We start from the raw sequence: 21,941 nt of genomic DNA on the forward strand, positions 1-21,941 counted from the left end.
CATGGTGGTTTTTGCTAAAAAGGCACGATGATTGAGCTGGTCAGTTACGTATACATCCTCACGCAAACTGAGTTCGTGTGAAGTTCCGCGTGACTGCGTATAATGCTTGCTGGGACGTGCATGCCTCTCCTGCTGCCTCATTGCGGGCGGGATAAAAGCAATCTCAGCTACGACTCCGTACCCTTGCGCTCTGAGAAGCATGTCTGTTCTTGTCTTCAAGGACCCTACACCTTCTGAGACGAATCCGCCGCCATCGATCACAACGTCTACCGCTATTATCCATAGTATATACGACCCGAGCTCCATCCCTCCGAAGCCGAGTGAGGGCAATTGGACGCGATTCGTTTGTATCAGCGACACACATCAGCATGTATTCCCAGTGCCTGACGGTGATGTGCTGTTGCATAGCGGTGACCTCACTGGAACTGGGACGCTCAGAGGGTTCAAGATCACGATGGATTGGCTATATGGGTTGACCCATCCGCTGAAAATGTAGGCATCTGTACGGGGGGCTGTTTTTTTAGCGTGCTCATAGTACTCTACACAGCATCATTGCAGGTAACCACGACCTTACTCTGCACGAACCGTGGTATGAAACTAGTTTCTACAGATGGCATCAGAGCAAAGAGGTTCGACTGCTATCAACCTTACACGTTGCGCAATACTTATCACATAAGCTCCAGAATACGACCGCTATTCGAGATCTTGTGAGTGGGGAGGCTGCACGAAGGGCTGGGGTCGTCTATCTCGAAGGCGAGACATATGATTTTCAAACCCATGATGACGGGCGGATTTGGACCGTTTACGGTTCTCCAGTTCGTACTCGAAAATCACGTTCAGATGTGATGTTCCTGATCAACCTTGAGCAGTGGTCTCCAGATTTCTTCAACTGGGCATTCAATTACGATCGGGGTCAAGATGCAGATGGTGATCATATCTGAGCTTTTTGCTTTGCCCTCTTCTGAAATCCTCCAATCATGCTAGAGTTGGTTGCGAAGTTTCCAAAGACGGACATCTTGTAAGAATTTTTTCTTTTCAAGGTTATCGGTGTCTGATACATTTTTACTTCCAGGTTGACCCATGGCCCTCCACATGAGATCCTTGACAAAGTCTCCGATGGCCTTAGTGTTGGATGCGAATCGCTTCGCGCGCGCCTCCCAGAACTGAGGCCTCGGCTCCATGTCTTTGGCCACATACACGAAGACCACGGTGTTCAGGTTGGCGAATGGGCCTCGGCTTCTGATCTCGAAAGTTCGACATCAGGACAGACTACAGACTTGGATGGAGGTACCGAACGCACCGTATTTGTGAACGCGGCCAATTGGCCTGCAGGAAGACGGATACAGACCGGCGAACGGATACCATTTGCAGGCCGAGGTTTCCAGCCCGTGATCGTTGACTTGCGCGATGATCCATGATTTCTTGCCCTGCGATTCGTTCTGTGCTCTTATTTTTCCATTGTCGTAGGAACTTTGCCTTGTACGGTGTCATCGACGCGTCTGTGATGTCATAAGATCCCGATGAGGTTAGAGAACGTGCACCTTGTTCTTTTAGGGCAACCAGGCGCTCTCTTCTCCCACTCGTCGTTCCATAGACTGCCATGTTGTTGCCACTCTCCCAACTCTGTCGCCGCTCCTACCGGTCGTTCCGCTTGGCTCGCGCCCCAATCAGCTTTGGATCACATGCGCATCTTTACCCACGAGAAACTCGGCCCGTCTCATCCACATTCGCCGTCTACAACAACGCCTCGAATGGGTCGCAATCTGGGCGTGATAAGCCGATCGAGCACACCACCGATACCTATACGAAAGACGAGTTTATACCTTCTTCGGACTCGTCCGTACATCAAGTCGACAGCAACTCGGATGCCGTGCAGCGCCCTTTCGAAGCGGTTTCAGGGAAATGGAGTCGCGCGGGAACGCAGACAGAGGAGTACAGGCATGTCGACCACGAAGAACCGTATGATGCGCCGGCGGAGGACGGCGAGAAGGTGAAGGGAGAGAGGCTGCGGTATGGTGGGAAGGAACAATACGGCCGGGAGAAGGCGCCTGAGACGAGTCAGCCCGACGACGGTCCGCAGGGAAAGGCCGCGGGTGGGCGCAAACCGGAAGGCAGAACATGAAAGTCGAACGAATTGGCCATGGGCCAGCGGTAAGGGTGACGATTTGTGCCCAGTCTGTTTAGGCTTATACCCAGATACAATTCCGTTACTCACGGTCGTCAGGACATGGAAAGGGGGAGCGAGGAGCGACTGTACGAGTACGAAGTGGGGAACTTCAAGGGCGGGCCTGATGTATTTTTTTTGCTGCCGTTCACCGTTTGTAAAATACGCGACACAATGGGTATAAAGGCGCCACAGGAATATCCTCTGGATGTGTGCATGAGTACCATATTCCACTAATATGCCTCGCGGCACAAGGGATCGAGTCACGTGAGGACGATCTGCACCTGCGATTTCGACTTAAATTGTGCGCCTCGCCCCCTCGATCTCCGCCATGTCCGCAGAAGCTACCCAAGAACCACCGCCCGTCAAGCAGCCGACGCCTGCTCTCCAAGTGCTCTACTGCGGCGGTCAGATCTCCGCTCCACCGCCTTTGCATCCGCTGACCCGCCGTCCGGCTGGATGCAGTGTGCACCTTCCCCCCAGAATACTGCGAATTCGGGTCGAGCCTCACCAGGTGCAAGGAGTGGCTCAACGAGAGTCACCCAGATCTGTACCCAAAGTACTACTCGGATGGTGCGTTCCTTCGATGTTCGTGGTCTTCCGTTGCCTGCCCTTTGGTGCCGTGGGATTCATCTCATGACCGTTCGTTTGCTTCAGAGGCTCTTCAAGCTAAGGTCGGGACGCTGAGCCTCGAGGCTCAGACCAAGCTCGAGAAGGAAACCGCAAAGAAAGAGGCCAAGGCGGAGGCCAAGGCCGACGCGGAGAAGAAGAAGAAACTGGTGCGATCTCTCACGCCGATCGCCTCCTGCGCTCGCTGATCGACGCGAATCTCCCAGGCATCTCAAGTGCGCTCATCTGCTCATCATGTGCTCTTATCGCTGATTTTATTTGGGCTGGCTACGACAGGTGGTGATTAAACGCATCGAACGGAACAAGCGCAAGTTCGTCACGTCGATCAACGGGCTGGAGGCATTCGGTACGCTTCTCCGAATCGTTTGTCGCATTCGACAGTCGTTCACTATTCCGCAGGCATTGATCTCAAGAAAGCGGCCAAGCTCTTCGCGCAGCGCTTCGCGACTGGCGCATCGGTCACGAAGAATGCAGCCGGAACGGATGAAATCGTGGTGCAGGGCGATGTCTCTCAAGAGATATTCGATATGATCGATGAAGCCAACGAGGAGAGCAGTGGCGGAGGGAAGGGCGGGAAGAAGGGTCTGGATGTTTTGAAGGGTGTAGTGATAGAGAATGTGGATATTGTTGAGGAGAAGAAGAAAAAGAGTAACGAGTAGTCTTTTAAAAGAATCATCGTGTGGCAGGTGTAACAACACCGTAGCTTGTAATCAATAGGTCTGACGAACGAACGAACGAACGAACAAACGTGTGCTTTGACTTGATGGTCAATCCGACTTGAGCGTTCTGCGTTGGAAGGATCACGATGGCACGGATAATGACAAAAGAATGTTATTCGGCATGAGAGGCTGATGATACATTGATACTACTTCGGTGTGGACATGCTCTAGTCAGTACGGTACTATTCGTGCAATTATAACCAGGGTACGGCGTTGATATAGATAAATAAGATATAATTAACCAAAAGATCTAGAGCAAACAGATCTAGAGCACGGGTTTCCAGAGCAAAGGTCCGACTATAGTGTCAAGTGTGTGGGGTGATAATTTCCGCCTGCCAGTGAATGCCGACGTTGACCAAGGAGTTGACGACGTTGACCAAGAAGGTGCCGACGTTGGCCAAGAAGGTGCCGATGTTGACCAAGAAGTTGTGGATGTTGACCAGATCCAAGATGCTGAAGATTCTGCGACTAGATTCCATGACGCAAGACTTCGATATCTTCAGTGAGATCGGCTTGCCAGCCGTTGTCCGTCACGTTGATGAACGACACCAGAAAGGTCTCGCCCAGAGGCGGGCGGCTTTCCGGGGTCGTAATTGTCGTCTCTACGTAGCGAGAAAAGCATCTCGCGAACTCATGCGCTAGCTGCGCACGAGTGATCCTTTTGGCATTCGGGATGGGATATTCCTTCGCCTGGAACCCAGGCCACTGTCGGCAAGTTAGTCAAGGTAAGGCTGGATGTCTCGAAGCTATCACATACACTTATAATGAATTGAGCCGTCGTCTCTTTCGTCTTGAATGCTAGTGACGCGCCGTCCAGCAGCGCGCCGGAAAACGCCAGTGATCCCGCCAACAGTTCTTGTAGGGGGACCTCCTCCGCCCACGAGTACAAAATGCAGTCGGGGTCCTTCTTCAGCCTGCCACGAGAGCCTTCAGCGACACGCATCGGGAGTCTGACCCGACTGGATCTAAGGTGCTCCGGGGAATTAATCCTCGACGGGGTGCACGAAAGGCTCGAAGTCGAGGAGGAGGAGGAGGATGTGTGATACATGGACTAACTGTACAGATGAAAATTAAAGAAGAGTTGTAGTTGTAACAGAGCAGACAATCCGTGAACCCTTTTTATAAGCCCCATAGCGCCTCATAAAACGGGAGAAACTCAGCGATAGTATTTGTGGACAGTCAAAGCGAGCCACATTGTAAGGCTGGAATAAGTCACGCAGTGGCATGTCACTTGCCAAAGCGGCCAAAAGGATCGCTCCGCGTGTCTTCCGGTGGTGCATTCCTTCTTGCCTGCTTCAATATACTGCACCCAGGTGCACCGGGAGACATAGGGTCGATGCAAGCTTGTAGCTCGACGCCAGTCGGTGAGAAGCGTCCAGAGGAGCGTCCAAGGGAATAATATTTTGAGAATTTGACGAGGAGAAGCACCATATGCGGACCGGATGATCGGACAGAGGAACCTGTGCATGCAATCGGCGGGTGGCCAAGTATGACCACCGTACCGTCCAAGGGCCGCCACATTCATATGGCATGACGTGGATGTTGTGACCGAGCCACGGATCGGTAGTTAAATCCTGAACGCATTAAAGGGATAAAAGGATATACCCGGGCGGGTGATCGTGATACACCTGTTGGATCTCGTTGTTGAACCACACAAAGCGCCACGGTGGCCACCCTCGCGACCACCACCCGGGAAGGCCATAATTTGTGGCTTGGTGTCAGATGGCGCACCGGCACCCCAGCGGGCACCCGTAGATGCTGACCGATGTGACCCAAGTAATCGCATGATCCATTGTGAGGTGGACAATAGGGAGGTATAAATCTGAGACAGAAGATGGCGGCACAGAGGTGACAGAGACAGACACGGAGGCAGAGGCTGCGAGATGATTTGTAAGCAGTCTCACACGGAGCCATTATTTCGGATAAGCCTTAACGTGGGTTAACTAAGCCGACTAAGTTTTTGGGAACGTGTTGTATGGGCCTTACAGCATATAAATGGAATAACTCAGACAGCACAGAACGCTACAGAGCGGCAATCGCGAAGGCAATCATCATATATATATACGGTGGACGCTCACTCTCCGAACCCGACAGAGCCAGAATCAACCAACGTGCAGTCGACGATGGGAGCGGTCACGCTTGATGGTCGGTGGGACAGAGACATTGTTCGACATCGTCGTCGAAAGAGGCGACAGCAGGTGGCCGACAGATGCAATGGGAGGCGTTTCCTCACTTATGAACAGAAGGCAGATGCCTGTTCTCTTCGATCATCACAATTATCCTAGAGAGTGTGTTGAAAGACTGGGGCACAACATCAAGGAGAATTCGGGAGCAGTGGCCTAATGATTCGCCACCTCATTGCACGTCCATAGCAAGCCTGTTCTATTTCTCAATCATATCCAGCACTACATGTTCTAACGAGGGGATACATCATGGCTTGAATGCATTCCAGGCATCGTTCAGACTCCCGAACACTCCGTTCGCGACCATTCGCTGCTCCAGCGTAGTATTTTTCACGTTTAACTGATGAACACAAGATATCAGACGCAATATATGACGTACGGCCGACAAACCCACCTTATCAGGATGTAGCTTCGCGATTGCTTTGGTATACCTGATCTTCACCTGATTTGGGGTCACCAATTCCGCCATGCCGACCTTTTGCCATCCCAGCTCCGGCCAGAGCACAGTGTCCAAGCTCGCAATCAGCGCGCGCAGATTCGTCTCCTTGCCCTGCTTCCACGTTGCTAGTCGCGCATCGATGGAATCCTTCAGCTCGTAACGCGCGTCATCTTCGGCCTCTGCGGCCTTGTTCGCCTGTTGCAGTCGGTTGAGCGCGGCAGAGGGAGGCGTGGGACGCTTTTGCGGTGGTCGCCGAGGCACTTTCGCTAGCGAGGGAGATGGACGGGCATTTGTGCCAGAGTCGTCGCCGGGATCAGATATCAGCATCTTGCGACACCTTGCGGCGCCGCTCACCGCCTCGCTTCTCAACCTGCCCGCAAAATCTACGCTGGCGATCGCTTCCCAGTCCTTCCGCGCGAGGTCCCACTTCTCTCTCCCTTCATATGCCTCCGCACGTCGTTTCCATGCCTTGACGAGTGCATCCGCAAGATCAACAGTGGCACCCTCATCCTCCTTCGTCAGCTTTGCCTCTCGAGATGGGTGGTAGGATGGCCCGATGACGCTGATCACCGTTGTACAGTCCTCGATCGCTCCAGACGTGTTCCCTGTTTTCAACCGGGTCAAGGCACGGTTATTGAGGAGTGGGATGAGGAGGATGTGGGAGTCCGGTAGTTGAGAGATGGCAGAGGAGTACGCGGACTCGGCTTCTGCGAATTGTCCGAGCTTAAACGACTCCGTCCCTGTGACCTTGTATTTTGCGGAGGCTGCTATGGCCGAAGGTGTCGCTGAAATAGTTTGTCGCTGAACCAAGCGGATTGGAGAGGGTGTACGGGGTGGCGCAGACTTGTATGCAGGAGGGGAGGGAGCAGCAGCTGGGGGCTTTCCTCTCCGAAAGGGTGATATATATGCCTTGGGGGCATCGTCACTGAGGAGATCCTCCGTGTTGACGTGGGGTTGTGGTCTGCCCTGCGCTGTTGGACGTTGCTTTGAAGGCCTCGAAGGAGGGCTTTCAACATTGTCATCGTATATAGATTCCGTTCTAGATCCCGACCCTCGTCGTCGCCCAGATTCTTCCACGTCTAATGAATCCTGCATCCATTTGGGACGCCCGTCCGATGTGGGACGGTTCGCGCTACCTGCACGAGCTGCCGCGGCCCGTTCCTCATATGCCTTCTGAACCTTCTCTTTGCTTTGATTCCAGAGAGCGTTGGCGCGATTGAACATGGTCAGCCCAATCTCGCTAGCCTGCGCAATGAGCTTGTCAGCATGTTGTTGATAATTTGCTTCGGGTGGCTCCTGAGAGGGCCGTGTGCGGGCGGAAGGTCTGCGAGGCATTTCTGGGCGAGAGCTTTCGTGAGGCGTCGAATCCTGATTGTCTGCATCGCCGTACCGGTCAGCCGGCCGCTCCCGTCGCCTAGGACGGACTTCAGGTGGTTCTGCGGAGTCGTCGGTGGCCCCCGCACCGTTGGAGAGCAACGTTTCAAGGGCGGCTTGTACATCAAGGCCTGTGTCGGTGGCCGCTAATGCTACACGTGCTTGCTGGGGCGAAAACCCCATCTCCACGATCTGACCAATTACATGAGGAGGAGGTGACGAGGCTCCGGTGCGGTGCCCGTTACGCTGCGGCAATGGCGCCTGAGGACAATGAGCACTATTATGTAAGGATGTGAAGGGGCACATACAAGAGGAGGTTGGCTCTTGACCACAGAGTCGGCAGGTTTCGCTAATTGTCCAAGAATATCGTCGTCATCAGACGAATCGTCTTCTATAACCCCGTCCTCTCGATTGCCAAAATCAAAGTCTCCTAACGGAGTAGTTCGCGATGGACGGGGGTCAGGAGAGTGCCGTGAGGGGGCGAGAACGCCGTGTGACTGTGAAGAGGACTCAAAGTTGTCAAGATCCCACAATGATCGTGGCAAAGCTGTAGGGGATGTTGTCTTGACAGCGGGTGGCGAAGAGAAGCCTGCAAGGCCCCAGTCATCGTCTACAACGGGAGACGGTGCAGGCTGTGTCAATCCTTTGTTCGGTACCACCGCTCCGAATAACCAATCGTCATCTGGTGGTGAAGTGACCGAGGATTGAGGCGGTGAGAGACTCAGCGTAGAACCCTGAGCCAGCGAGTCTAGACCGTCCCAAGCGGCTGCCTGTAGCCTCGATTCTTGCTGTTGTCTCAGCAAAGCCGCGCTCCTCTCCCTTTCCGCACGCGACGCCCGTTCGGCCATGCTCAGGTTGACATGACCGGAAGTCCCCGTGAATGTGCCCGACAATAGCTCGCTAAAGGCATCCCCCTCTGTGCCCTTGGAGGTGCCTGGGTTCGGTGTGGTCCTTTGATTCGACAACGAGGCAGCTGACGGCGTGACGGGTCGCGGACTGGCGGACGCGGTGCCGGAAGATGCCAGTAAGGAAAATGCATCATACGTTGGACGTCGATTCGACGCCCCATTGTGAGGAGCGGTCGCCGAGCCCAACCTTTGAGGAGGCTGGGGCGGCTTTGTCGAGACGGATGAATTCCAAAGGTCCGCAAACGAGTCCGACATAGCACCTCGATGGTGTGACTCCCGGAGTGTGTGATAACGAATCACAAATGCCTAGTGGTAGAAATGGAGCGCGGAGCCGCTGTCCAGCGCACGAGAGGCCTTGAAGATGGAGGATGATAGAGTCTGACGGCGGATGTCGTCGTATCGACGGCCAGTTGAGGTGATGCTGCTGGACTGGAAGGTCGTCAGATCTCAGATCCCGCATATAACCCTAACCCGCGTTCATCCGTCGTGCCCGCCGCCCGACTGCCGCCCGCCGGCTGCGAGTCCTCGTTCGCGTCTGTGCAAACGTCGACCCCCATTCTTCGGTCTACATCTACCCAAATCGGGTGCGCACGTTTCTCTCCCGGTCTGGGTGAGCTGAACGGCACTCATTTTACTCCCACGGCAGATCGTGTTCACGTAGACTGGGTGGCTACCCTTGGCGGAAGACCCCCCTCCCCCCCACTCTCCCCCCTCTCCCACCCTCGATATTTTCCCCAAGGACCCTTTTTATGAAGACAAACATATACATGGATTACTAGAATCTCAATTCAGGATCGTAGCTCGAGCACGTACGATCACGTAGAGCGTGTCAGGCTCTGCCGTGGAGTGGAAAGGAGGGGAGGGCCACAATTTTCGCCTATCCGCTTCTCACGATTTCAGATACGAGGCCGACAAAGATGCCGTGGTCCCCCCCTATTTCGTCATCATTCCGTTTGAATCCTTGACCAGCTACCTGACTGGCACTGGGTACCCCTGAGCGAGCTTGACTGGCGATGGCTTGACCACGAGCTGATCTTCAGACCATCAAGTCTTCGACAAGGATATAGTTAGGCGATGTGGACACCTTGTATTGCTCGTCTTATCTGGCCGACTGCCTGCTTCACACACCGTCCGCCGTCATGCCGTGCTCCAGGCTTTGGACTTGCCCTCTTGGCACTAGACCGCGAACAAGCACCAGACATCCAACAGCAAACATCCGGCAATGTCGCCAACCCGTTCAGAACAATGAATCGAACGCCGAACCCGCGAGGTACTATCTGGTCCATGTCGGCGGGAGATTCAGGGATGACGTCTGTGAGCTTCTACGGTATCTACACCATCTGTATGTATGTAGGTCCAGGCACGCTCGCGATCTTGACCATCCCAGGTTTGGACCACCGAACAGCTCAACAAACACTCGTTTGAACTGCAGTCACCACCGATCAATTTTACGACCTCTGCCGCCGTTCATAAGCGCATGCAAAGCGGCGGCTTGCGGTAACAAGCAAGCCGCTTCGCCTCAAAAGGCTGCCGTTCAACGTTCACCATAGATATATTATATCTGCGGCTTCTTCAAGGTGGCCGAGGGCCTCGATGCGGTCATCCATATTAAGCACCTACAAGTAGTACGTCATTTCTCGACCTCGGAGACAATCCGGAAGTACCTGAACATGCGGACAGGTCGACCAGCTTCGACCAGATGCTGCCCTTCGATTCGACCAGATGCTGCCCTTCGATACAACCGTGGTCAACGAATGCCCTCAAAACCTGGTGTACGCCGTCCGTGTGTCTGGAATGTAGTGGATCTGTGTTGTCGTGCTGCGGTCTTCGTTTCTCCCGAGGCATAAGTCCTTCCGGACGCTCCAGGATTGTCATCGCCCATGTGGATGTAGAGCCATGCCCGGTTCATGGGCAGGGAGATTGGCGAGGTCCAATCGAGCGGGTAGCTGTTCTCGCGACCTGTTCGGAGACGAATCAACTCTGAGAGCAACTCGCGCGTTGCGCGTGGCGAAGCGTAGTCAACGCGTTGAGGAGAAGTTCCATATCCATATACAGTTGACACGAAGATTGAGCGGGCGAATGTGTTTCCGATGCACAGAGAGAGCAATGTTTGGATGCTAGCTCGGTTCTTTGTCCCATACGTCGCATCACGAGCAAGGACAGCTGATGGTACATTACCAGATCGGACGCGTTGCTGATCCATGGACCAACAGCAGTTGGAAAGATGAGGCAGAGATGAGACCGATTGTCTGAGAAAGGCACTGAGGGACTGACACGTGCGGGAGAGGTGGCCTCGACGGCGCTAGTCACTCAAATCTTTTGACGGTGTGAACAGCGTAAACACACTTTCTGTCCTGCCTTGTCTTCTCAACCGGCTTGTGCCCACCCCAGTGCCGTCGCACCCTCGACCGTCCTTTATATATACCCTGTCGAACGGGGCAACCTCTTCACTCTTCCCCCCACCGTCGTACAGCTATCGGTACAACCTCTTCTCCCTGTGGCCAACATGCTCAACGCTTCCTGCAGCATCGACGTCGTCCTCGACCATGAGCTGTACATCGGCGAGTGCGTGGTGTGGTCTCTGCTCGTAATGGCGACCGTCGACTGATCCTTGACGCATCATCGTGCCCTAGTTTATCGTCGGCACTCTCTCTGGACGTCCACCCAGAGCTCGGCATCACACATCTCGTGTCGGTCTGCCCGGAATACGCCTCTCGCGGCCCAAATCACTTGAGCATACCCGTGCAAGATTCAGAGTACGAGGATCTCCTTCTCCACCTACCCAAGGCATGTCGGTTTATTCAGGCTGCTCTGGATCAAGGCGGAAAAGTCCTCGTGCACTGTGTCATGGGCATCTCTAGGAGCGCCACCGTCATCTCCGCGTACCGTAAGTGGCGCATCTTCAATCCTTCGTTATTTTTTGCCCTCATGAAATGCTCGGGAAAAGTCATGATGTCGCGCGGCATGTCAGTTCCACAAGCTGTCTCGTTCGTGAAGAAGCGTACGTTCATCTTGCCACGCGGTGTTCCACAAGGCTTTGTTGACCACGTCTATTGCCTAGGACGACCCCAAGTGCAGCCCAATTATGGATTCATCAAGCAACTTCACGCCTTCTCTGCATGCGCTTACAAACCGTCACGAACAAATCCCACCTACCGCGCTTGGAAAAGGCGGCATCGGCAGGACGTTAACTGTTTTATCAACAGCATGAGCGATACCATTGCTATCATACCCGACAAATTATACCTCAGCAGGTACCGCACCTTTTTGCAGCGTTCAGTCATTGTACTCATGAGGCGTTTCTTGAATCACAGCGAGTTTCCCACTGACCCCGAGCAGGCCGCTTGCATCGTCGCATATCTAGGCTTAGCTCACCTTCTCACAATCTCTCCCGCACACCAGCCTCCCTCCTCACTCGGCATCAAAAGGCGCCCAGTCAATGTTTCTAGCAAGGAGGGACTGCTGCTCGCTTTGCCTGAGACCTGCAGCTACATACACACCGCATTGGAGGGCGGAGAGCCCGTGCTTGTTCACTGTCAGCTCGAGTCCAGCGCGGCCGTCGTCGTCTGTGCTTATCGTACGTGGCCAGTCTCGACAGTAGTCTTGTGCTGACGACCCTTCACCACGTCGCACCAGTAATGTGGAGCCGACGCATCCCTTGCGGTCAAGCGTACAAGATCCTGCAAGATGGTAACCCACCAATGTACCTCCCCACCCTTTTTGGCTGACCTTCACGATGCGAATCGATAGCACTCCCACTATTCAACAGAACTGCTAATTTTTCCAAATACCTCGAGATTTTCGCAGCCTGCAACTACTCTCCCAAGATTGAGCATCCTCCAGTTCAAGCGTGGCTCGCAGAAGAGCAACGCGGTGAATCAGCAGTGGCAAGGTCCACCTCGGTCTCGGCTGCCGTTGCTTCTACGGCAGCCGCTATGAGCCGTCTCGTCATAAGTCCCAGTCAGAACATGGAGAAAGCATCTCTTAGGGCTGTCGGGACGAGGACGAGGACCCAGATCGGGATTATGGGACAGAGTTGATTTTTCGTCCGTAGTATTTTTTTATCGTGTATACTTTGCTTTCTATATGCTTTCGGACCCATAGTCGTAGCAAGTCTAGTTAATCGCTGTCATCTAGTGTCGTCCATATTTTTCTCAAGGAACCTGATTCAGAGTCTTGGATGAAATGAGTCTTGGATGAGATGAGTCTTGGATGAGATGAGTCTTGGATGAAATGCAAGGAATTGTTAGTACCCTTGACCCAGTCCGTTCTGAGTGCTCACAGCACTCCACAACCCAAGACAGTATTAATCTACGCCTGTTTGTGAATAATTTGCACAGCATGTATCTCATCGTCCACAGTCTCGTCTAGCTGCTCCTGCTCCTGCTCTTGCTCCTGCGGTAATATCAAATTCAATGTCGCAGCCACAAGTCCCGACATCAAGACTGCCGTCGCAAAAGAGTCAGAATCACTGATACTGGCGTTTGTCTGTGAACGCGGGGACGTACATGGCGTGCTTAAAATGATCGTGATCGAGTCCAACAGGCCCTGCAAGCCCTTGTTCGCGCTGACCCCGTCGAACAGGTGTGTGAAGATATCGGGCACGAGAAGGTCACCGATGCCAAATGATAGCGCAGCAGCGAGGACAAAGCGGTCCCGACGGGTGTACCGGTTGTATGCAAGAACGCGCAGTCCCGAGGTGGCGACGGAAGCGAAGAGGAAGGTGGTCACGCCGCCCAGGACGGGATTCGGAACTGGAGTGAGGCGTAAAGTCAGCGGGAGAGCGGAGGTTTCTACAGGAAAATGGGGCCATACTAGCTAAAAATACGCCAGATATCTTGCCTATGATTCCGAATAGAATGAGGAAGAAACAGCACCATCGTCCGGCATTGCGGTTCGCGCAGCGCGTGATAGCGATGACGCCGTTATTCTAACGACAGTCTGACTTGGTTTTCAGAGGAGCGTGCGGCGGCGGAGAAACACACCTGGGCGAAAATAGACAGTGGGGTCACCGTAAAGAGTGCAGACATGAAACCGCCAATCCCATCACTCTAATTGACAGTGTTTAGGTCAAGCATTCAATCGTATATTGTAGAGAAAGACACTCACCAAAACACCGCCCTGAATTCTGGACTCAAATTCTTCACCCTCTACTTCTACCCTTGATACTTCAGCTGAAGCTGTGATGTCGCCTATGGCTTCCATCGCTAAAGAGACTTGTGGGGGTAAAGGTCAGATGCCGTTCAGGATATCGCTTACAAGAGAGATATCTTACTGTAGACCGCTAACATTGGTAATATGGCAGGAGGATAGACGCGGATCTTGAAGGTATGTACCCTGTTAAAGATTTAGATCGTTCGTTTGATGAGAGCATCACGAGCCACGTACCACAGGAAAGTAATGCTAGGCGCAGACTTGATGGTGCTGCTGTCAATATAGCCTGCGCCTCCAGCGACGATGCATCCCACAGCTAGCCCAATGATGATCGAGATGTTCTTAAGGAACGGTGAGCCGAAGAGCTCTGTCAGCAATATTGTGATGAAGGAGAGAAAGCCTAGTCCAATGAACTCGGGGGAAGCCCATCTGTTAGAGATCGAAAGAATTTTGTATGAAATCCCGTATCACTCTGACGCAGAACAGCAGGAAGCTCACGGAAGAGGTCTCGGGGCGAAGATAGTAGGGCAGAGCTGAAAAATCCCGCTAGTGGGTCTGCTCATGCAATTATTAGATCCTCCTCCCCAGTTCGGAATTCCAGAACTGCCGATGAGAGACGCGCCAATCATCAAGATGACCGTCCCTACATTGCGTTGAGGATTGAGCATATGCGCACAAATCAGGTACATGAGCCCTCACCGGTGACCATAGGTGGGAATATGCGCTGCAAGATGCGTGGGGGAATAAAGGACATAAAGATCTCCAGGAAGGACGCAATGATTGAAGTTCCTGTGTATATATGTCAAATTAGGACATATGACGAGCTGGGACTACAGTAATGATCCTGGTCGGGTCAGAACTTACCAAGAACCTTGCCATAGGCCTCGGGACATGCTGCTCTAGAGGTCGTCCCGTCCACAGCAGTGATTGTCTGGCACGTCCCGTCTGCATACATGGCATCAAAGATCTGAGGTAGGTAACAACCCGTCCGTTAACAGGATCAAAACACGAAGTATTTGTGTAAAGAGAATACCGCATTGGCCGTGCTGAGTGTTGCAAAGCTGGTCCCAACAACCGAGATTAACCCCGTGCCAAGGTAAAACCGCCCGAATAGTCTAATCCTGGACATTTGCACCAGGCTCAAAATTCCTGCGCTCCGCTCGATGATCAGCTATTGCCAGCGCCGAAATCTATTCAAATGAGCGCGCACCACAGCCAATCAACGAAGCAGAGATCATATATGCAGATGTGCCTGCGTCCAAATTCAACGCGCTCGCGAAAATGATGGGGGGAGTAATGAGTCCGGCCAGCATCGCGAGCGCGTGCTGCAGACCGCTCGTGATGGCAAGGAATAGCGGAAGGTCTGCATCCAGTTGGTAGAAGGGGGGCAGCTTGGAGCGCTGTGTCTTTCCTCGCAGAGAGAATGGCAAGGTGGGCGTGCAGAGCCATGCATAGTCGTAGTCCCCAAACCAACCATGCCGGGTGGTGACCTTGCGCGTCATGCGCGAGACGCGTTGCCGAACGCCAGTGCGGTTGCTTTGATCCCCATGAGACAGGGAAGGCGATACCGTGGGACGAGGCTGCTCCTTCGTCGTGAGAGAGGAGAGGGACATGGGTCACGATTGCTCGACGACGTGAGCGCGGTGCAATTTATTTGAGCGCACTCCCTGTGCGGACCTGACTCGCAGGCGCCTGCGATAAGGGGAACATTGGTCCTCAGCCAGACAGGCCGAGATGCTCACAAGAATGGGAGGAATATTATTGTCGCCCTGTCCTAGCGACACCGACTGATAAGCCTTATCGTCAGTCACCTGACTCATCCAGCAGCCAAAGATCATATATATAATGCAGGATCGTACACATTACAACAGTTAAATCGACACCAGAAAGACTACACGATACACAGTATGCTCAGGATGTGGACAAAGAAGACCCCTCCGTATCCACAGACGGGTGAACCATATAGTACACACGGACATCACCTTCCTGCTCACCACTCTCTTCCAAAGACGGCAGCGAATTTTGCACATCACCCATGATTTGAATCAAATAGTTGTCCTGCAGAACAATAAATAACATGCTTAGACAGGGAAGGACGTCGGCCCTTACCTTCACAAGCTTCTTCAGGACCTTCGTGATCAGCTCTTTCTCGTACTCGAGCTCCTCGATGTCGCGGATGTTATCTTCCTGTTGTTCCAGGTACCAGTCAATCAACTCGTCCCGATCCACACCCTTCCCAGTTTCCCGCTCCACTTCACTGAGATGGAGCACGAGAAGAGTTTGGAGATTGATGTATTTGTCATGCGTGATCACCATTCTTCGCTTGGGTACCAACGGCATTTTGGGCATCTCGTCATCGGCCATGCTCTGTGAATGTGGGATGGAGCCGCCGCCCAGATTCTCAGAGTCAGTAGTACTACTCTCGTTGATAGCGGTCGATACATATTCTTCCGAGGGGTCTGTGGTTTCGACGGCCGACATTTCGACGTCCTGACTGTCCTCGTCGGCGTGTGGTTGCGCAGCACCTTCACGCTCGCCTTGCAGTTCTTCTTCATCGAAGTCGATATCATCCTGTTCAACGTGGATGATGGACTGTTTGAGGAGGCTGTAAGCCTCGCGGACAAAGACGGGGGTAATCTATTTTGCATCAGCGCTTGTCGACTTGCAGAGGACCCAGATCCACTGACCTCTGAAGTGCAGTTGGCCCGAGCGATGGCCTCACTCAGTCGGATCATGCTCTCTAATTGACGGACCGTAATGCGATACGAGTTCCTGCCTGCCCCCGACGCGTCGTCTTGACGGAGAATTCGATACTTCTCCACCAGGACGTCTGCGGCTTCAGGCGTGAGCTAACACGAAAATCAGTAAACTGCACGGGCAGTCAATTCGAAAACCAACCTTAGGGTTGAACGTTCTGGCGTAGCGGATGTACCTCTGGAGTGCCTCTGTGCTGAACTCCGGATTGATAGCTTCGTCCTGGAATCGGTGGACGTTAACGATATGCTTCGCGATATTCAAATCTGTCTTCTCGTCGCATTCGTCAAGCACGACAAAGAACAAGTCGAAACGACTCATGATCGGAGCTGTCATCGCGACATTTGACCTTAGAGTCTTTTTCCTGTCATATCTGCCCCCGATAGGATTTGCGGCTGCGAGAATGGATGTTCGCGCATTGAGTGTAGCGTGGATCCCAGCCTTAGCAATCGAGATTGTCTGCTGTTCCATGGCCTCGTGGATGGCCACTTGGTCCGAGATGTCCATTTTGTCGAACTCGTCGATCGCGCAGATGCCGTTGTCTGCGAGCATCAGAGCCCCGGCCTCGATGGTAAAATCGCCAGTCTCTTCGTCCTTGACTACAGCCGCTGTGAGACCAGCCGCTGACGAGGCTTTGCCCGAAGTATACACTGCTCGAGGGAGGAAAGAACAGATGTACCTGATGATACAAGTCAGAATTCCGAGGCTAGCTCCAACGTACTGCGGACTTACTTCAAGAATTGAGACTTCGAGGTAGAGGGATCGCCGACTATACAGATATTGATATCGCCTCGAAGGTGCATGCCTTCTGGTGTCTGTTTATGAACACCTCCCATGAGCTGAAGAAGCAAGCCCTTCTTCACGATCTCGTGCCCGTAGACCGTCGGTGCTATACTCTCCACTAGCCGGGAGTATATATGATCTGACTCTATCATACGCCTGAGTTCCTCGAACTCGGGTTCCGTCAAGGAGCGCGCAAATGCCTGCCCATCATCTTCGGCTTCGTCGCCTTCACCTCGGATATTTGTCGAGCCCTGACAAATGCTTTTGAGGACGAGAGCACAAAACGAGACGTGGGGTGCTCACTCGTCCATCAGCGTCATGAACCATGCAGGCCAAGAATGCGGTCTTATATTGCAAATCTCTGACCCCCAAACTCTTCAACCCAGTGACCCCACTGCCACCCACAGCATTCGCAGCACCGTTCATACCCTTGTTCGCCTCCCGCACAAGTTCTGCTTTGTTCCCTCCTACTAGCCCCAATTGGTTGACGTCAGGGACCACAATAAATGTACCCGTAAAGACGCATTTATCTCCAGCTTTCGCGCGTTCGACAAGCTCGGAACGAAGGATGACGTCAAGTGAGCGAGGCATGGAACCTGTTGGAATCTCCGACGGGTTTTCTTGGATGCGAACTTTTTGCCAGTCCGTGAATTTCGATGTGTCGATTTGGAGCTGCCAAGCGCTGCGATTGTTGCACGTCGGGTTTGGACAGAGACTGGGCTGTGAACATGCGGGGCTTCGTCGGTGTCGTGTGGAATAGAACCCGCCACAGAAGGACTGCGCACCTCTGTGTATTTGAACTGCTGTTCGATCTCGTTTACGAGACCTCCACAGACCTCGCAAATGAAGCTACCGAAGAGCAATTCAGGCCGGACTTCACTCGTTCTAGTCACCGTACCGCTAATGCTCATCAACGTCCCGATTTTGTCCGTCCGGAGGTCCCTAATCGCAGACACGAGCGGAAGGTGATAGAAAGCAATGTTAAATTCCCGAGATTGGAGATTGACTGAATCAGTGGCCGCAGCCGTCGGGTTGATCTTCAAGTACTCCGGCTCATATTCTGCTACAAGGTTTTGGAGCGCGCGACGGAGGTATGGCAGGAAACGGTAGTATTGCATTTGAATAGCATCCGCAAGGACGTCATCCTTCTGGAGAAGGTGGCTATAGTCGACGTAGAGTGTAGTCAACTCGTATTCGCGCATAGTGTGGATTTGCTCGATGTATATGAGCTCGCCATCAGCTGTGCCGGGAAGATCGCCTTCAGAGCCTGGTGTCCCGGCGAGAGTCACCTCTTCAGTGAAGCTATCGAAATTTAGAGTTACATTGAACAGCCGGACGCGATGGAGGACTGTGCACTGACGTTTTCAAGAACGTCTCGAAAGCCTCTGCGACACTCTCCCCGACCGCATCCTTGACGATAGGTACGTCGCGATTGATTTGTTGCATCCTTTGTTTGCGCCTCCTTCTACCCGGATGTGCGTCATCTTCTCTAGCTTCTTGAGCTTCATCGTTGTCAAAAGCCAAGACGTCGGGCGCCCGTCTCGGTGTGGATCGTCTGGTGGGCGTTAGAGAAGGAAGGGGTGCGCTGCTTGGAGGCAATGAGGATTGAGCATGTAGCGGGGAAGAGAGAAGATCTGAATTCATGCTGGTATCGAGATAGAGCAAGAAAAGGACGCGGTTGAACAGCCGAGACGCGTCTTTTCGGAGAAGCCGCGACAGGCCACGACGCGACAAGACCTGCCCTTCATCTCAGTGACAACAGTAACACACGTGAATGTCACGATGGATCAATCGGGACGAGTCCCAGGGAGAACACAAACAATTATTTATGATTACGGCTGAACACCTAAGTAAGTTAATCATAAGGATATAGCGGTTGCGAGGATAGCGCGAAAGCAAGAATTATTAGGTCGCCAAAGTTGGAAGAATTAGAGACGGGAGCGCAATTAAACCATGAGTAGGGTAAGAATCAACGTAGAGGGATGAGTCACAGCAAAACGAAGACGGTTCGAGGATATGCATGAGCAACTTCAAGAAATCAATCGTTTCGGCGAGTGTTGAAGATCAGCTGGCAGTCCATGGAAGCTGGAAATATGACCTGGATGCGCCCATAGTGATGAGAAGAGTAAGCCACTCGTTTTCGAAATGAGATGATCAGATACGCACAAAACTGTCTCTCATTTCCATGCTTTTTTCTGTCGTTTCTGCGGGAGCCACGATATTGAAATTCCTCACGATAGCTGACACCACCACCCGGAGGATGATCAGTGCGAGGTTTTGTCCGCCACATACACGTGCGCCTACTCCAAAAGGCATCATGTGCTGAGCCATTTTCGTCAATTCTTCCATGTTTTTACCATCGTCGAGCCACCTTTCCGGAAGAAATGCGTCGGGGAAAGGGAACACGGAAGCATCGCGATGCATTGACCAGCCCTGTGTAGCAACAATAGTCCCCGGAGGCAGCGCAAACCCCATGAGGTCGAATGCGTCCGAGAACATGCCGTTTTTGGAGGTGGAATCCGGCACGACCCGTTCCAGTAGACTTGGAGCAGCACCATAGACACGGAGACCTAAGGAACCATGTAAGAATGAGCGGGACGGGATGGCTATCAAGGCTTGCCTTCCTTGATGAAAGCGTTGAGAAACGGAAGTTGCTGCAGAGTGGCTATGTCCGGAATAGACCTGCAATCTGGCATGGCATGATCAAGTTCGATCTGTAGTTTCTCGACTAGGTCGACACGACGACTGAGCTCCCAGCACAGATATGAAAGTGTCGTAGAAGTCGTATCACATCCGGCAATCCTGTACAGTTGTCAATCAATATTCTAGGATTATCAACAGAGATAAAACCGACAGGTGTCCCATGTGTTCAGAGATGACATCTTGGTCAGACATCAACTCGTCTGAAGCGCCGACACGATGTTGAACCAGGCGTTGCAGCATCGTGGTTCTCTCCGACTCGAACATCTTCTCCGCGTTCATTTGGCAACGGGTTTCGTATACTCGGGCACTGACAAACTAGGATAAAATTGCGGTTTTATGTACCAACGAAGAGGCGACGAATGACGAACAAAAATACTCACCTCAGCCATGATCTTGTCAGAATCACAAAGTTGGCGCCAACGGCGGTTAGGAATACGACAGACCAAATTCCAGGCCCAAGTAGGGACGGCGCTACGCTGCGAAGGGTCATAACTAAATCAGATGAGCACATACGGATTGAAGGAAGAGCTACAAGTATGCCGCGTTTCGGGAAGTCGCCGATGGCCATAGCAAGAGTGTCTTGCTTTGCAATGTGCCATTTGTTGAGCGCCCCAACTCGGTAGCCGAATGAAGATGCCGAAAGGATGTCCACCATAAGTTGCCGGAACAAGACAAGACTATCCAAAGCCATGGAGCCAGAGAATCTGTGGAGGATCTGAGGAACATCAGTCGTTTTATTAAACTAGATGTTGTTCACGAGACATACATCTATGAGCTCGAACGTGTACTGATGTATTTCGGGTTGGAAAGATGCGAGATTTGCAGGACTATAGTGAGGCGCATAGCCTCTTTTACGGGCAACGTGAGGTGAGTGAGGTAGTGTGGTCATCCTAATTTATGAGATTGATTAGAACTTAGCATATATGCGCAGGATTCGCACTTACGCATGATCGTTATTATTCCTGCGACAAGGAACTCAGCATTTACAGTCACAGGAAAGGAACTCGGGAGTCTCACGTTAATAGGCTCTTGTAGTACGTGCTTTTGTCAAATTTGTGGACGGCGTAAACACTTCTTGTAGTCGGAAGATCATTGAAGACGATCTTGTTAGGGCCAACGCGAACGACAGGGCCGTATTTGTCAAAAAGGTCGTCTATAACCTTGCATTGTTGTAGGCGAAGTACGTGTGTGGTGAGCCAGAAGTCTGAGACCGCCGCATACCAAGGACCAGGGATAGCGCTCAAAGGAGAAAAGACAAGCCGATAGACGGCGTTGAAGACGAGATAGAGAATGATGGTGGAGAAAAGGATGACGCCGAGGTGATCGTAGACAGTGGAGAGGGGAAGGAGAATCGCAGAGGCCATTTTGAAGGTGGCAACAAGGAACTCGCGGCGGGCGGAAGAGGGGGTGCACGGGAGAGAGAAGAGAAGAAGGGAGCCCTATGAGGACGATGGGCAAAGCAGGAGCCTTTATATGCGAGAGCGTTTATGGCTACCGAAATATTTACGTCGACACAATGCAGACGTCCTGAGGGCTTCTTCACGTCATGATTGTCCTAAACAGACAAGAAGGATCACTCCGAGGCCGCATCTAGATCAAGATGAGAACCGCGTTGTATCCGGAGAGTGGAGTGCCGTCGCAGATCCTCCCCACTTTCGTGACAAGTACCTGGCGGCCTGATATGAAGCCGACAAATCTCACTTGGAGTGCGACCCGGTGATGATGAAGGGTTGTCGGTGCAACATTGTGCGGTGACACACACTAAAGACCGACAATAAGCGCACATAGCAAATAAAGGGTATTCAGGAGGAAGGTACATGGGAACAAACCTTCATGTAAGAGTGGTGCCCACGTACCAATGAAGGTGAAAACGTGGATTGTGACATAGAATGGAGCAGATTCGAGAAATAGATGCCTCGATGTTTCCGACCTACTCTAGGCTCTGATATGCCACACACTACCAGTCGCAAAAGCCCGATCTGTCAGTGACGAGGTATCGATATCGCCACATTTCGGTTCTCTCGGCGGACACGCGTCTTGGGCCCTTGCTAAGGACTTGCCCAGCACAGCCGGCTAGATTGCGGGGATTGCTTCCGTTTCGAAGAACAACTGGGCATGCTTTCCGACATA

The 21,941-nt window shown here is 52.7% G+C and overlaps 11 protein-coding genes across 11 annotated transcripts; 4 read left to right on the forward strand and 7 right to left on the reverse strand.

Moving 5' to 3' along the window:
- Nucleotides 1-199: 199 nt before the first annotated feature.
- Nucleotides 200-2,367, forward strand: HETIRDRAFT_472645 (uncharacterized protein; the record flags this gene model as incomplete). The annotated part of the gene is made up of 6 exons (XM_009545578.1): nucleotides 200-492; nucleotides 548-629; nucleotides 684-815; nucleotides 870-927; nucleotides 985-1,018; nucleotides 1,073-2,367. The coding sequence occupies 6 exons, from the start codon at nucleotides 200-202 to the stop codon at nucleotides 1,416-1,418; spliced, it is 945 nt and encodes a 314-aa protein (XP_009543873.1). The 3' UTR covers nucleotides 1,419-2,367.
- On the forward strand, nucleotides 583-2,367 carry HETIRDRAFT_408357 (uncharacterized protein). Its single transcript, XM_009545579.1, has 5 exons — nucleotides 583-629; nucleotides 684-815; nucleotides 870-927; nucleotides 985-1,018; nucleotides 1,073-2,367. The coding sequence occupies exon 5, from the start codon at nucleotides 1,601-1,603 to the stop codon at nucleotides 2,120-2,122; it is 522 nt and encodes a 173-aa protein (XP_009543874.1). The 5' UTR covers nucleotides 583-629; nucleotides 684-815; nucleotides 870-927; nucleotides 985-1,018; nucleotides 1,073-1,600; the 3' UTR covers nucleotides 2,123-2,367.
- A 128-nt stretch (nucleotides 2,368-2,495) lies between these two features.
- On the forward strand, nucleotides 2,496-3,453 carry HETIRDRAFT_102787 (uncharacterized protein; the record flags this gene model as incomplete). Its single annotated transcript, XM_009545580.1, has 6 exons — nucleotides 2,496-2,571; nucleotides 2,630-2,737; nucleotides 2,822-2,943; nucleotides 3,001-3,009; nucleotides 3,071-3,140; nucleotides 3,194-3,453. 6 exons carry the CDS (start codon nucleotides 2,496-2,498, stop codon nucleotides 3,451-3,453), a joined length of 645 nt encoding a protein of 214 aa, XP_009543875.1.
- A 528-nt stretch (nucleotides 3,454-3,981) lies between these two features.
- On the reverse strand, nucleotides 3,982-4,456 carry HETIRDRAFT_425641 (uncharacterized protein; the record flags this gene model as incomplete). Its single annotated transcript, XM_009545581.1, has 2 exons — nucleotides 3,982-4,218; nucleotides 4,271-4,456. The coding sequence occupies 2 exons, from the start codon at nucleotides 4,454-4,456 to the stop codon at nucleotides 3,982-3,984; spliced, it is 423 nt and encodes a 140-aa protein (XP_009543876.1).
- A 53-nt stretch (nucleotides 4,457-4,509) lies between these two features.
- Nucleotides 4,510-5,310, reverse strand: HETIRDRAFT_439051 (uncharacterized protein). The gene has a single exon (XM_009545582.1). The coding sequence runs from the start codon at nucleotides 5,036-5,038 to the stop codon at nucleotides 4,670-4,672; it is 369 nt and encodes a 122-aa protein (XP_009543877.1). The 5' UTR covers nucleotides 5,039-5,310; the 3' UTR covers nucleotides 4,510-4,669.
- A 564-nt stretch (nucleotides 5,311-5,874) lies between these two features.
- On the reverse strand, nucleotides 5,875-7,701 carry HETIRDRAFT_472650 (uncharacterized protein). Its single transcript, XM_009545583.1, has 2 exons — nucleotides 6,091-7,701; nucleotides 5,875-6,036 (listed from the first exon to the last, which is right to left on the reverse strand). The coding sequence occupies exons 1-2, from the start codon at nucleotides 7,690-7,692 to the stop codon at nucleotides 5,944-5,946; spliced, it is 1,695 nt and encodes a 564-aa protein (XP_009543878.1). The 5' UTR covers nucleotides 7,693-7,701; the 3' UTR covers nucleotides 5,875-5,943.
- A 1,022-nt stretch (nucleotides 7,702-8,723) lies between these two features.
- On the reverse strand, nucleotides 8,724-8,974 carry HETIRDRAFT_449732 (uncharacterized protein; the record flags this gene model as incomplete). Its single annotated transcript, XM_009545584.1, has 2 exons — nucleotides 8,724-8,838; nucleotides 8,889-8,974. 2 exons carry the CDS (start codon nucleotides 8,972-8,974, stop codon nucleotides 8,724-8,726), a joined length of 201 nt encoding a protein of 66 aa, XP_009543879.1.
- Nucleotides 8,975-10,923: 1,949 nt separating this feature from the next.
- HETIRDRAFT_102791 (uncharacterized protein) lies at nucleotides 10,924-12,457 on the forward strand (the record flags this gene model as incomplete). Its single annotated transcript, XM_009545585.1, has 7 exons — nucleotides 10,924-10,982; nucleotides 11,051-11,304; nucleotides 11,365-11,418; nucleotides 11,479-11,671; nucleotides 11,732-11,994; nucleotides 12,054-12,107; nucleotides 12,168-12,457. The coding sequence occupies 7 exons, from the start codon at nucleotides 10,924-10,926 to the stop codon at nucleotides 12,455-12,457; spliced, it is 1,167 nt and encodes a 388-aa protein (XP_009543880.1).
- A 259-nt stretch (nucleotides 12,458-12,716) lies between these two features.
- Nucleotides 12,717-15,184, reverse strand: HETIRDRAFT_472655 (putative Xanthine/uracil transporter; the record flags this gene model as incomplete). Its single annotated transcript, XM_009545586.1, has 12 exons — nucleotides 12,717-12,862; nucleotides 12,926-13,171; nucleotides 13,233-13,347; nucleotides 13,403-13,468; nucleotides 13,527-13,633; nucleotides 13,693-13,754; nucleotides 13,806-14,000; nucleotides 14,070-14,214; nucleotides 14,271-14,360; nucleotides 14,436-14,538; nucleotides 14,605-14,720; nucleotides 14,782-15,184. 12 exons carry the CDS (start codon nucleotides 15,182-15,184, stop codon nucleotides 12,729-12,731), a joined length of 1,782 nt encoding a protein of 593 aa, XP_009543881.1. The 3' UTR covers nucleotides 12,717-12,728.
- A 298-nt stretch (nucleotides 15,185-15,482) lies between these two features.
- On the reverse strand, nucleotides 15,483-18,752 carry HETIRDRAFT_415885 (uncharacterized protein; the record flags this gene model as incomplete). Its single annotated transcript, XM_009545587.1, has 8 exons — nucleotides 15,483-15,629; nucleotides 15,681-16,208; nucleotides 16,259-16,420; nucleotides 16,470-17,004; nucleotides 17,058-17,359; nucleotides 17,412-17,828; nucleotides 17,894-18,410; nucleotides 18,469-18,752. The coding sequence occupies 8 exons, from the start codon at nucleotides 18,750-18,752 to the stop codon at nucleotides 15,483-15,485; spliced, it is 2,892 nt and encodes a 963-aa protein (XP_009543882.1).
- A 394-nt stretch (nucleotides 18,753-19,146) lies between these two features.
- HETIRDRAFT_155384 (uncharacterized protein) lies at nucleotides 19,147-21,244 on the reverse strand (the record flags this gene model as incomplete). Its single annotated transcript, XM_009545588.1, has 9 exons — nucleotides 20,829-21,244; nucleotides 20,756-20,773; nucleotides 20,578-20,701; nucleotides 20,344-20,526; nucleotides 20,192-20,287; nucleotides 19,963-20,126; nucleotides 19,729-19,910; nucleotides 19,275-19,678; nucleotides 19,147-19,206 (listed from the first exon to the last, which is right to left on the reverse strand). The coding sequence occupies exons 1-9, from the start codon at nucleotides 21,173-21,175 to the stop codon at nucleotides 19,147-19,149; spliced, it is 1,578 nt and encodes a 525-aa protein (XP_009543883.1). The 5' UTR covers nucleotides 21,176-21,244.
- Between the last annotated feature and the right edge of the window lie 697 nt (nucleotides 21,245-21,941).

This window comes from Heterobasidion irregulare (assembly GCF_000320585.1).
Source record: "Heterobasidion irregulare TC 32-1 unplaced genomic scaffold scaffold_03, whole genome shotgun sequence".
NCBI lineage: Eukaryota > Fungi > Basidiomycota > Agaricomycetes > Russulales > Bondarzewiaceae > Heterobasidion > Heterobasidion irregulare.

Bases quoted from the DNA above. Each gene is read 5' to 3' on its own strand.
- HETIRDRAFT_408357 (XM_009545579.1), top strand. From the start codon at position 1,601: ATGTTGTTGCCACTCTCCCAACTCTGTCGCCGCTCCTACCGGTCGTTC.
- HETIRDRAFT_439051 (XM_009545582.1), bottom strand. From the start codon at position 5,038: ATGAATGTGGCGGCCCTTGGACGGTACGGTGGTCATACTTGGCCACCC.
- HETIRDRAFT_472650 (XM_009545583.1), bottom strand. From the start codon at position 7,692: ATGGGGTTTTCGCCCCAGCAAGCACGTGTAGCATTAGCGGCCACCGAC. The intron at 6,037-6,090 runs GTGGGTTTGTCG...TGTGTTCATCAG, and splicing joins CGAAGCTACATCCTGATAAG to TTAAACGTGAAAAATACTAC.